This window comes from Suillus fuscotomentosus, assembly GCF_016647785.1.
Source record: "Suillus fuscotomentosus strain FC203 chromosome Unknown F5891scaffold_119, whole genome shotgun sequence".
Lineage (NCBI taxonomy): Eukaryota > Fungi > Basidiomycota > Agaricomycetes > Boletales > Suillaceae > Suillus > Suillus fuscotomentosus.
The window spans coordinates 1-13,454 of NW_024539631.1; the positions used below are offsets into that span (position 1 = coordinate 1).

At 45.3% G+C, this 13,454-nt stretch overlaps 3 protein-coding genes across 3 annotated transcripts; 2 read left to right on the forward strand and 1 right to left on the reverse strand.

The window, feature by feature from the left end:
* Nucleotides 1–1,179: 1,179 nt before the first annotated feature.
* F5891DRAFT_986464 (uncharacterized protein) lies at nucleotides 1,180–3,121 on the reverse strand (the record flags this gene model as incomplete). Its single annotated transcript, XM_041377779.1, has 5 exons — nucleotides 1,180–1,580; nucleotides 1,670–2,063; nucleotides 2,137–2,228; nucleotides 2,288–2,551; nucleotides 2,602–3,121. 5 exons carry the CDS (start codon nucleotides 3,119–3,121, stop codon nucleotides 1,180–1,182), a joined length of 1,671 nt encoding a protein of 556 aa, XP_041218310.1.
* A 4,657-nt stretch (nucleotides 3,122–7,778) lies between these two features.
* Nucleotides 7,779–8,504, forward strand: F5891DRAFT_986465 (uncharacterized protein; the record flags this gene model as incomplete). Its single annotated transcript, XM_041377780.1, has 5 exons — nucleotides 7,779–7,850; nucleotides 8,025–8,160; nucleotides 8,211–8,252; nucleotides 8,307–8,395; nucleotides 8,451–8,504. 5 exons carry the CDS (start codon nucleotides 7,779–7,781, stop codon nucleotides 8,502–8,504), a joined length of 393 nt encoding a protein of 130 aa, XP_041218311.1.
* Nucleotides 8,505–11,048: 2,544 nt separating this feature from the next.
* Nucleotides 11,049–12,696, forward strand: F5891DRAFT_1197278 (uncharacterized protein; the record flags this gene model as incomplete). The annotated part of the gene is made up of 5 exons (XM_041368455.1): nucleotides 11,049–11,058; nucleotides 11,121–11,149; nucleotides 11,510–11,872; nucleotides 11,929–12,192; nucleotides 12,256–12,696. The coding sequence occupies 5 exons, from the start codon at nucleotides 11,049–11,051 to the stop codon at nucleotides 12,694–12,696; spliced, it is 1,107 nt and encodes a 368-aa protein (XP_041218312.1).
* Nucleotides 12,697–13,454: the final 758 nt, after the last annotated feature.

The following is a 13,454-nucleotide window of genomic DNA, read 5'->3' on the forward strand; positions in this document are numbered from 1 at the left end:
AACGAGATCCTGAAGTTCATCCAACTTCCCTGCATGTATCAACTCCTCAGTAGCACTTTGTGTCACAGGTCCAGAAATCACATAGTCTTCTTCCTTCGCAATAAAATCCCTTGTGAAGCATAGTCTGTCCTGCCTAAACGAAAACTTGAGTATTTGTAGGGCCTCCATAAGTTCGGAAGACGTTTTGCTGTGGCGGAGCGAGTTTGTCTCTTTGCTGGATGAAAAGACGTGCTCACAAGGCACTGAAGATGCTTGTGCTGGAAGAACGTCCATTGCAACACAGAACAATAGCGGGTAATTTTTCTCCATGCGCTGAAGGATAATGATTAGCTGTACGAACCATACAAGATCAGTGACACGCTCGCCCGCATTGGGTGTCAGTGGCTCACGTTTATAGCGCTCTAACTCCCTTCTAGCATCCTTGCAATCTTCCTCGACTGCTTGTCTCTTGTTGATCAAGCTCTTCGGCAGTTGGTTGATGTCCTTCGTTCATGTTTGATGAAGTTGGCAAAGGTGATGGCAAACTGGAAGAAGATATGATTAAGGAAAAGGATGATGAACGTCGGATATCAACATTGACGCACGATAGTCGTTGTGCTGCGCGAGCCTGTGCTGCGCGAGCCTGTGCCTGTGATGCACGTGAAGCTCGTTTGAACTTGCGTCTCGTAAATGACCAACGTAGGCGTAAGCGCATCAGCGACTCGAACACCAGTCTGCGCGAGTTACTTGAAGTTTTACGTCACTGGACTTGCACACCAGGAATTTACATGTCAAATAGGCATATATGAAGCCTGGTGTGGCAAGGTGCAACGGCATCATTTTATATTTGTATTGCAATTCATAGGGTGAGACAAGTTGGACAAAACCGTTTGAGCACATCGTATCGTCGCGTTTTGCATCATAACTTTGCAAAGTCTTATATTACGTCGGCTCGAACTCGCTCGTAACTTTACGTTTTGCTCATGTGTAGGTTTCTAACATTCAATTTTCTGTGTGACTGAATTTGAATTTTGTGACATGTGCGTTTGTTCTACATAATGCAGGGCGACCTTGCAAGTAAATTCGAGAAAGCTGTACTACAATTGTTACTTCAAGCCATCTGTTCCAAGTTCCTTGATATTGATACATCAGTAAGAAGAGCGGTGATTGTGACGGGAAGCTAGCTCAACAAGATCAAAATCAGAGAAGCTCGTTATGCAACTGTTCAGCCTCTGTTCTAGCTTCTACTGCCTTGACGTGGTTGACGAACAAATCTAGGGCATCCTTTGATGCCTGATCGTTCCCAGGAGAAATCGTACGAATGTCATCGATGAACTGTTTGATGCCTTTCTCATGCTCTTTCGATAAAGAGTCTATAAGCTTCTCTTCAAATGTCTCCAAGGAGATGGTGTTCTGAACATATGCAACCATCCATCCATAGATGGGTGGCAATTGATGAGATGTTGTGGACTGTTTCTGCGTTGTTTTTGGAGGCGAGTTGGAATCGGCAGAAGCGCCGCCACGATCAACGTTTTCAAGATGAACATGAGGCTGAGCTTGACGTTCTACCTGACTTATTTCGGTATCCTCCATGGATTGAGCTGAGACGCAAGTATCACCATTAGAGTCATTTTACTGGCGACGCAGTATAGCGTGTACGGGAAATGAAACCAGCATTGCAAACACTCACAATGTTGCAACCAATTCCCCGCATCCTTCAACACATCTCGCACAGACTTCTCCTCCTCCAAAATGGTTTTTACCACCTTCTTCCATACGGGCTCATATTCTTTTGGGCTCATTCTCAACAAAGATTCCCACAGGATCTGATCCTCAGGATTCCAATCTCTGTTCTCGGAGCCTCGGCGCATGAATCCCTGGAAGATCAACTGCGCTTCCAAGCTATCGAAGGGGTTTTTTTCATCTAGAATAGAAGGCTTTTTGAACATGGGGTGTAGCATGCAAGAGAAGATGTTGATACTCTTTTTTTCCCAAGGCTTGCAGGAATTTTCATCTAGATTCCACTTCTGCCTCAGGTAATCCACGAATTCCCTCCAGGTCATCTCGCCAAGCCAGAGTCCAGCCTACAATTCCCTGGATATTGTCACAGTCATTTCCGTTACCATTAGGAAAAATAATATTGGCAATGCTCTTGACATCGTGCTCAAATTCTTTGACATCCGCATAACTAGGCTCTTTCCTGAGGACGAAATTGAAGAAGGCGACTGGAGTTTCTGCAAAACTGTGTCCTGAATCGCGTCACATCGTCAGTAGCTTAGAAGAGATGATGCGGTATAGTCTTATTAACCTTCGCTGTACCACTCCCATTGTGCTGCACTCCAGAAGAAAGGACAAGGATTATGTCCCTCGTGCCAGCGTCCTGGAAGCTCACCATCTTTCAAATGCCGAGTTTCGTGAAATTCGCTGGGCTTCTTCAACTCGTCAAGTGCCTGTGGCTTGATGGTACGTTCAAACGTTTTGCGAATTCCCTGAACGCGACCGTTGATCCACATGGAAGGATACGGGGGGGACAATGATTCCTTCCCTTGGTCATTAATATTCCATCCTTTTTCTGACAACATGTCACGCGTTGTCGAGCACAGGCGGATGCAATAGACTTACCGAAGAATGCCTTATTTGGAGCTGTCACGGGATCCGCTGACAGGAATTCGCGCCCTTCAGCGAAAGCCTCATCATAACTCTTGTTCCACCAATCACGACACATGCGAATCTTCCATTCGTCCAAAAGTGGGACGCTCTCTTTGCCAGGTTCCGTGAGGTAATCCAACTTCAGTAACTGCTCCACAACCAACCGCCTAGTGAGCATGTGTTGGACAAGCATTACCCCTGTGTTCTTTCGACAAGTCTCCACCATGTTCGCCTTCTTGCCTTTCAACTTCTTCATACCCTCTTCCTCCCAAAGCTCCCATAGGTTGGAGCACAGTACGATATTGTAAGAAAGTTCAAGCCATAGATCCCGGTATCTCAGGGGCAGCGGTACAAACCCTCGCTTCCTCCCACCTTCCAACACCGGCACACGGCACATTTTGTATGATTCCATTGTTCCAACCCGGATGACCTCGATTTCTTGTGGCTCCCTGTATGTGATCCTAGTGTCGTCGTTCTTTAGCGAGTCATCCATGACAATCTCGGCATGAACAAGCGGAATTGCAAATGAAGTAATGGGCCGGCGGAGTGGTACAGCTGCGGAGTGCCTCGTAGCATTAGTAGCTGATAAGGTTATGAGCACCTTCAGGTTCCGGACCAGCCAAAAAAACGGCAGTCCTAGGTTTTCCCACGGTCCCATTTCAATAGCCGACACGATTTCAAAACCTGGCCTTCCGGGACGGCCGCCGTGCGGCCCCCCAACATGGCTTCCCCAAAAGATGAAACCCCACAATCTCAAAACATACCATGGCCCTCTCAGATGGCCGCCGTGCAGCACCCAACATGGCTCCCCCAAAATATGAAAATTTACCATGGCACTCTCAGACGGCTGCCGTGCGGCCCCCAACATGGCTCCCCCAAAATATGAAAATGTACCCCATCCCCATCCCCCACAATCTGAAAATATACCATGGCACTCTCAGATGGCCGCCGTGCGGCCCCCAACATGGCTCCCCCCCAAAATATGAAAATTTACCCCGTCCCCGCCCCCACATTCTGAAAATATACCCGCTCTCAACATGGCTCCCAAAAATATGAAAATATACCATGGCACTCTCAGACGGCCGCCGTGCAGCTCCCAACATGGCTCCCCAAAATATGCATGCCCTTTTATATCAACATCCCCCCCCCCCCCCCCTTGACAATGCCGCCACCACTGTTTGACCATGCACGCAGTGGCACTCTGAGACTGCCACTCATGCATGCACTTCACCATCCACATAAATAATTCTATCTACCAACTCCTCAGATACCATGCATGCAGCAGCACTCTCAGACTGCCCTCCCATGACATGCTCTGATTTAAAATGCCTGCCTCATGCTTTCACAAAAAAATGACCCTGTCCATGATGGCAATCTACATGCAGCAGCACTAACTGTCATGGCTTCACAGCCAAAAGATAAAGTGCAAGAAGAAAGAAAGAAAAAAGACCGTGTCTCCAGTGGCACTCCGTGCAAAGCCAAAAATAAGCATGATGAATAAAGCAAAAGTTACGCGCGCATCCTGTATTTCTGACTATGACTATGTTACAATGCATCATCAAAGTCGTTCATGCACGCAGTGGCACTCTGAGACGGCCGCTCATGTATGCCCTTCACCATCCACATAAATATTCTATCCCTCCCCTTCTCTCCCACCACTCTCAGATACTATGCATGCAGCGGCGCTCTCAGACTGCCACTGGTGAAAGTAGAAACTTTGCGGTGTCAAAAACACTTGACAATGTGATTGTCTCCAGGCCAAAATAAGCATGATAAATATGCTTTCAAAAAAAAAAGGCCCTGTCTACGGTGGCAATCTAGGACTGCCACTGGTGAATAAGAGCTGCAGCACTCTGAGACTACCACTATCTGCCACCTCCCTCCACTGTTAGATCATGCACACAGCGGCACTCTGGGACTGCCACAGTGGAAGGGCAAAAAAACTCAAGCTCACTCTACCATGTCTCTTCTAAAAAAAATAATGCTTGGAATTCATAATTCATGAAAGTGGTGCGCATCTTGTGGGAATGCCACTGTGCGTTGACTTTGATGATGCCTGAATCTAGCTACTATATGCAATTCACTGAGCGAGTGGAGCTCATCAAAAAATGAGTCTATGCTCCACTTGCAAGATAAGGATATCAGCTTCCTCACCACTGGCACTCCTCACCACCCTCCAAAAAAAACATATAGCCATCTCACCACTGGCACTCCTCACCACCCTCCAAAAAAAACATATAGCCATCTCACCATGCACCACAGCGGCACTCTCAGACTGCCATCCATGGGCATGTTCTGATTTCAAATGTCTGCCCTCTATCCACCTCTTGTTTGCACAAAATAAATTACCCTGTCTATGGTCCCACCACTCTCAGATAATATGCACGCAGTGGTGCTCTCAGACTGCCATCCAATAACCATGCTCTGATTCAAAATGTACACCATATGCTTTCACAAAAAAAAAAAAAGACCCTGTCCACGGTGGCAATCTAAGACTGCCACTGTGAATTAAGGGATGCTTCACACAGGAATTTATTTTTGAATTCTGCCCATAGTGGCACTCTGGGACTGCCACAGTGGAAGGGCAAAAAAAGGCAGATATAAAGATAAATCTACTAACCCAAAAAAATTATTTTTCAAAAAAAAGACATGAAAGTGAAGGGGAGGGGTTCAGTGAGAGCATGCTTAGATGATAGTCTTACAATGACACTGTGAGTTTGATCTTCTGTTGAGGTCAGTCTTAGTGTGTTGCTGTGGACAGTATTATTTTTTTGGAGGAAGAGACATGGAGCGAGCAAGTGCCACAGCATGCAACAAATCAAAATCTTACAACGCACTAAGTTGTTTATCTTTCTATCTTCCTTTATATATGTGGCCTTCAAGTAGAGAAATAGTAGCAGCGTTCTCAAAAAAGTAAACAAAAATTCAAAATGAAACACAGCTGGTTTGAACTCATGCATTCAACTTGCAGCAGAAAATTGATATGGTGTAAAATATTAACTCTTGGCTCACATTTGCAGGAAATTTTGTACCCAACCACCACTTTTTAACCTCTTGTCCTCTGGTATATCCATGACTTCCTCAAATTTTGCATTTTTTGCCATAAGCATTGGGCCTAGTAATGCTGTGGCTCAGCTATGGCTAGTTTGGCTCTGGCTTTTAATGGTTACACGGCAGTTCGGGTTAGCTTAACCAGGACCCAAATAAGTATCTTGAGTCATTTGGTTTGCCCTCCCCCCCTGGCAGGGGGGGTCTTTGGTTCACGACCCAGGCTAGGTGGGTCAGCACTTGCAGATGACACACCGGATTTTACTATCGAGGAGATGCACAGGCAACTCGTCAAATTTATTGTGGTCCATGACCAAGTGAGTATGTATTGGCTCTCTACAATACTGTTATTGATTGGCATCTTTAGGCAGTGAATTTAATGGAATGCCCTCTCAGACGGCCGCCGTGCAGCCCCCAACATGGCTCCCCAAAAATATGAAAATTTACTCTCCGTCCCCGCCCCCACAATCTGAAAATATACCATGGCACTCTCAGACGGCCGCCATGCAGCTCCCAACATGGCTCCCCAAAATATGAAAATATACCATGGCACTCTCAGACGGCCGCCATGCAGCTCCCAACATGGCTTCCCAAAATATGAAAATATACCGTGGCACTCTCGGATGGCTGCCATGCATGCCCTTTATATCAACATCCCCCCCTGCCACCACTGTTTGACCATGCACGCAGTGGCACTCTGAGACTGCCACTCATGTATGCCCTTCGCCATCCACATAAATATTCTATCCCTCCCCTTCTCTCCCACCACTCTCAGATACTATGCACGCAGCGGCGCTCTCAGACTGCCACTGGTGAAAGTAGAAACTTTGCGGTGTCAAAAACACTTGACAATATGATTGTCTCCCAGGCCAAAATAAGCATAATAAATAAAGTAAACATTCTCCTGTAGTGATTGAACAAAAGGTAGGAATGGGCACCGCCACGCTCATGCACGCACACAATGGCACTCTGAGCCTGCCGCCCATGCATGCCCTTCACCATCCACATAAATATTCTATCTATCATCTCTCTCAGATACCATGCATGCGGGGGCGCTCTCAGACTGCCATCCCATGGCATGCTCTGATTTAAAATGTCCCCCTCATGCTTGCACAAAAAAATGACCCTGTCCACAGTGGCAATCTAGGACTGCCACTGGTGAATAAGGTGCAAAGCCCAAAATAATTTGCTGTAAGGCCTGTATCTGACTATTTTACAATGCATTCATCAAAGTCATTCAGTCCCACTCCATTTCTAGCTGTCCCATCAGACATAATATAATTGTTCCCATCATTCAGCACCAACTCTCAGATACCATGCATGCAGCGGCGCTCTCAGACTGTTATCCCATGGTATGCTCTGATTTAAGATGTCCTCCTCATGCTTTCATGCAGACCTAATGAGGCTTTGGTTGTTGATACCCTCAATACAGATATGTTCCTTCACATAAAGGAAATTTGTATTAATAGTACTACAGCTGGTTAGTAGGTTACTTGTGACTGATTTGTTCACCTTGACATTTGTTTGACTGCATTGTCCTACACTAAAGCGGCAAGTTATTAGCTTCCTCTTCAACAATGATCATGATCCTGTACACCACACTCCCTCTCACCTGCTGCAATTACAAAGGACCAGACCAGACTCCAGAGGAGAAAAAGTGACAACTGGAAGACCTCTCAGTGACAGCCCATTACTGCCACTATGATTTAGAGGCTGACTGCCAATGGTCATTAGTCCTCACACATTTCAATAAGTGTTTTGATTCCTACCTTTGCCCAAAAGGTTGTGACAACTGTTTGAGAGGTGGAACAGTTTTTCACCAGCTGTACACCTTGGAGGCGCAGCAGGTCCAGGTAATTTGGCTATTCAGGGAAATGGCCTCCACAGATAGGATTGCCCTCAGTCATTCAAAGATGTATACATGGGTTGGATTCAGAACTGGGCGAAGGTTCATGAGAGTGGGCAAGGGTGTGGATTCAGATGGAGACCATACTATCATAAGTGCAATGCTAAGCGCTGCTATATGTATTTGTGATAGTACGAGAAGCCTCTGGCATGCCTCAGTGGCAGCCTCCCTGTTGAACTGACATTTAGACATAGTAATGCCACTTACTGCTGCTTCTACTCTTGCACCAGTTCATGTATCATCACCTGCTCCAACACCAAGAAAGAAGGTTTGCACATTCTTAACTTAATCTATGTTGTCCTAGTTAACATGTTCTGAATAATTAGACTGCTACAGCCCTGGCAAGTACCTCACTAGTCTCGCCAACCAAGCCATCTGAACAGACACCCTTCCTGTTTTGATCGATGATTGCAAGTGTTCTGTCTTGATGCTGGACTCTCAGACAGCCGATGATGAGGACACCCTTCCTGTTTTGATCGGTTATCACAAGTGTTCAATCTCACTGGACTCTCAGAACACTGAGGACAAGCTTGAAGAGCTTTGCAAGAAGTTTGTCGGTGAAATTGACCTACCTGAAAGTCAGTGACTTAATTTCATTTGTGAATCAATCTTCAACTCAACTTTTTAGATATGGTAAATGTACTATGGACATTCTTGCAGGCATCTCATCGTGTGTTCGGAAGCTCACATGTGTTACGACTTGGATTGGTTGAGCCTTCCATAGCTGAATGGCTAGTCTCTAAGCGGTCTCGAGAAGATGGAAGGATGGGTTCTAAGCTCAGGGGAATCCTGAGGTATCCTCCGATGAGCTTGGTAAGCACAGCGGCTTGTCAAGCTGTAGGGCTAATGGATGATATGGCTAAGGTAGCGTCGGCTTGCCTTAGAAGTGCGCTCAAGACAGAGGGACTGGGAGTCACTCTGAAAGGATGTTCAAAGGAAAACCAAGTACTGGGATTGTACTAGTTCTAGGGTACACCAATTAGATCAAAGTAAAGAATACAATGATATGTGTCTAAGTTATATAGGGTCTATCCTACATAGTTCGGGAGGAGTTCGTATCTGTGGATCTATCTGAGTCAGAGATAAGATCCATGAGGCGCCTCTTCTATGTCAAGATACGTACATGAGGCGCTCCAGCCTTTGAGTCTATCTGTCATATCTCATATAGTCACGCTTCTCTTCCAGACTTTGGACCCTTAGATCCAATCCAGTCCAATGCATAGATCCGCTTCCAATCTGATATAGATAAGCTTCTTAATTCATTTCCTGTTCATATAACATTAAACACAGCCTATTCAGTATTTCCTCTTCCCGGTGTTTCAGTTATACTTATTACCGGTATGCTTACTGATCCGTTAACCTATGTTCATTTCCGACTCGCATTTAATAACCTTTGCACATGCTTCATACATAGCCTTGGACCTCTGCTTATTGATCATTCCATTATTTCTCTTAGTATATAAACTCATGTATACATATGTATGTCCTGTAGTACCTCAGTTCGAATATCATCTTAGATTGTCCTCTTTCTATTCTTTGGACTTGAGTCTATCTAACTCTTGTCATCCTCCGAGACTTCGGATCAATTCTGATAGTCTATATCCTCGGCTCTACCTTCAGGTAGTCTATACTCTGTTAGTTTCTAGTTTGGACTTGTCCGGATTAGCCTTATACGTGTTTCCGATATCCGGAAGTCATCCAGATATAACTATGAGACTTGTCCAGACCTTTGGACATGTTCTCATTAGTACTTGAAATAAGGGACAGTACTTGGGAAAGGGGCACAGCATATGAGCTGAGGCTGAAGTTCTTCAGATCCGATCCTACGAGAGTACAACATTAACACTATCAATGCATGGGGCAACATGTGTCAGTCTAGATCTACATGAGGAGGACAGCCATCATGATGGAATTGGGAGGCCTTCCAGGCCATAATGAAGTCATAGTGGTCCCGACTGCTATCAATCAGGACCTAGCCTAGGTCCAGGCATGTTAACTGTAATACCATGCTAGCAGGTGGATGTGCAGGGAGTTGCACAAGTGGGATGAAATGGGCCTCCTCTGTCATGTTCTGTGTCTGTGCTGTTGTTGCAGGTGGGTAAGCACCATCTCCCTCCCCCCCTTCATTCATTCACCCAGACTGCACAGAACGAAATGGTCCTGGACCCTCCTGGTGAATTTGGCTGCTGTCTCCGGCCGTCCTGTTTTAGCTGGCAGGGGCATTGGGCACTCATGACAGTGTGGCAATCTAGAAGATTTGCACAGTATTGGTCATTGGCTCTCTGCAGCTGATGACCCAGAAGATTTGCACAATATTGGTTGTTGGCTCTCTGTAGCTGATGACCTGGAAGATTCACACAATATTGGTTGTTGGCTCTCCATAGTGGGTAGCCTCAAATCCATCACTTAGGCACCCAGGACGGCACAACCACTGGTCTGGAGACTACCTGGCCTTATGTTCTCCAACGAGCGCATCAACCGTGATAAGGGTATGCACACTGATTTGCCTGCTTGCTCTTTAGCTACCTCAAATGTCATCCACACCATCCTCAGGCTGTCACCATCGAAGATTCATCGAGCAAGGCCATACTCAAGTTTGGAAAAAGTTGGTCAAGCTTAAGAGAATGAAAACCGGCCTGCAGTAGTTCAAGGACCATCTTGTGTAGAGTCAGCGGTTCACCACTGTAAGGATTCCATCCCCAATTAGCCAAGTCATGCAGCAATGGGTTCACTGCAACATTGTCACAATCATCAGTCCCAGCAGTAGGCTCCTTGTTGGGTTGGAGTTGGCCAAGACCAAGTGCTTGTGCCTGACCAGCAATGCGCCACTGCAGCCTTGATGTTGTAACATGGCCGGCTTGCTCCACAGCTCACCAGACCATAAGCATGCTGTCCTGTCTGCTCCATTCTGTCAGCTGACAGACCTCCTCATGAAGCCCATTTACCATGAGCTACCCAAGATGGCGCAAGGAGGTCGAAAATCCTATGTGCGCTATCGACATTGTGTAGCGAGCCAAGATTAATCATATTCTGTGAGTCACATATCCAAATTTTCAGTGGTCCATTGGTGATCTGATGCACGGGATCTGGGTGCAGAACTTTCTTTGAAAAGCATGTATCGGACTACTCAAAGGTGAATGTCAGTCATGTGATCAAACCTAACTCATTGGAAGAGGACTTCTAGATGTGTCATTGCACTTAATTACAGCTCTCCACATGCACTATACCACATGCTGAGTGCCGCATTGTCAATGACAGATGATTATGTAATAATATGCTGACATTTTTGCCAAGTCCATTGGTTTCAATTGGTCTTTCAACCTAGATTCAACCAACTTTGTCGTTCATTGACACTGTAACTGTAAGTGTTACATCAACAAGACTCAGTTTGACAATACTTTGAGGATCATGGAACAGCAGCTACAACCTCTCAACATAAACTAATGCAGCTATGACTCATGTCACTATGTCTACAGGTAAGTTGCATCATTTTATCTGCCTCCCATCAAGCCATGAGGCTAATTTGTTTGATTATCAGTGCTATACTGCAATATCAAGCTACCTCATGTATGACCATATGTTCCTTTTGTTCTGACATTGCCCATCGACTGCCGCACCTATAAGCTATCTGCCCCATCATATTTTTTTATAACCACTGAGTCTGAAATTCAACCCACTGCAGGTATCTCTCTCATTGACATTATGCCCCAGCAGGCTCCCTGTCACATCATTTAATCTGATGCATCTGAATTGGACTTCGATGATTTGGACTCTCTATCTATTACAGCAGGGATCTCATCAACTGCTAGTCATCAGTCATCTGAAACAGTCTCCAACAGCCGCAGGCAATAGTCACATGGGGATGTTGAGGTATTGTAGTCATGTAATGCTTGCAACTATTCAATATACTGATTCTCATGTCTTAAGATCATTCGGCACTTGCAGTTGGAAAACCAGGCACTCAAGAATGAGAACCATACTCTGGGCGAGAAGAACAAGACTTTGTCATCTAATCAATGCCGGCGTTCAAGTGCTCAAGTTCCAGATGAGTTGAAAGTTTTCAATGTCGAGCTCTCGACATTTTCCCACAAGTACAGAATTGTTGTGGAGATGTTCCCACCTGAGCATCATATCCTTAAACTCCCTGTGCCAAACCCTCCACCTGCAATCATATCCAAAAGTCACTATGCCAGCAAAAGTGCCGAAGAGCTCAGTCTCATGAGTGAGCTATACTCACTTCTTCCAGACCATCTCCATTGGTTTGTACCGACTTCACATTTTCAATTGTTGGTATGTCAGTCTATTATGTTGTGTGACCTAACAATGATTGTTATTATGTACTGCAGCTAGAACAACAACTTCAAGGCAGTCACTCGAGCGCTATTGGCAAGTTAAGGGTGATGGCAGGTCAAATTTTCAGTCTCAATCCATCGTACTTTGACATTGGTTTTACAAATCAAGACACAATCCCTGAAATCCAGAAGATGCTCGGTATGACTGGTCCAGGTAGTTGTTCAACATTGTTAAAGTTCCCACCTGTCCTTTTTATGAGGCAGGAAAGGGACCCTATGATGTCCATGGTTTTCAGAAATCGGGAGCCGCTCACAAAGGTACTTGTTTTATTTATCACTGTCTGAATCTATTTTTATGCTGTCTGGTCCAAATTCACCTAGGCAATCAGGATCGTTGTCTGGCAGTCAACATCATCTTCCAATATCGCAACTTCAGATGCTGAAGGCGAGCATTTGACATCCAATCTAATGCACTTGGCCCTCGCTAATGCAGGGCACAAAGATCGAGAATCAGACTCTCTGACTACTGATGATCACCATGTCTCTCTGGTTCTCCCCAGTTCACCGACACTCGCTCTGGCTGCACCACCTGCCTTTCCCCTCACTGCACTAGCACCAGCCATTACCCCTGCTGTCGAGACTACTGCCACTATAACCCCTGCTGCTCCAGTTGTGCTCGCAGCTGATGAAACCCCTCCAGTTCCTGATGTTCCTGACAGTGTGGAAATGCTGCAACCAGCAGCTTCATCCTCTGGTCGACGGGGCCATGGAAGAGGAAAGAGGGGTAGGCTAGTGGCTATATCATTGTCAGCAGAGCAGTGAGAAACACGAACTTGGAGAAGGAACTAGAACTACTGTTGCAGTGTATTACAGTAGTATGCAGTCAGATTAGTGCTCATTAAAATCTGATTTTGTTGGTTTCAATGATGTTCGAATTAACTTCAAACTGAACAATATTTATTGAGACAATGAAATCAGCTTCAATTATTGCAAGCCGACTTGCAGGCAACAGCTAATATTGATAATTGGGTTGAAACTTTCATTGAAAGGCACAATTGCAACCAGCTTGTGACATAATTGTAACATAATGCTCTTTTATTGTAACACATTGGAACCTAGGCTCGTCATTAGATCCTTGCAACCCGTTGCAAGGCCATGAATCCCAAATAGGAAATTTCCGACATGATGATTAACCATGTCCAATAAGACACAATGTGTTTTGTAAGTTTGTTTCGGAGCTGTTGGCCTGAAGCTTAACATCCTAGATAGCGCTTCTCGCATGTCACCCAAATGATACCAGGCACAAATCCAAAGATCAGGATCTCCCAAAAATAGTGCTATTACCAGAAAAATCACCAAATTGGGATATTCTAATATTCTCACTATTCCCACATACCTCCCTGGCTCTACCTGCTTCACTACAGCTTTTCCCCTTATTCACTCTTGTGTATAAGTAGTAGCTTAGCATGTACATACATAAAATGACACAATAGACCACTTTTTTTATTGCATAAGAGCGTGTATAGCAGTCTGCAATGCTAACAACAATATGTGCACCCCAGGACTAAAACATATTCTCT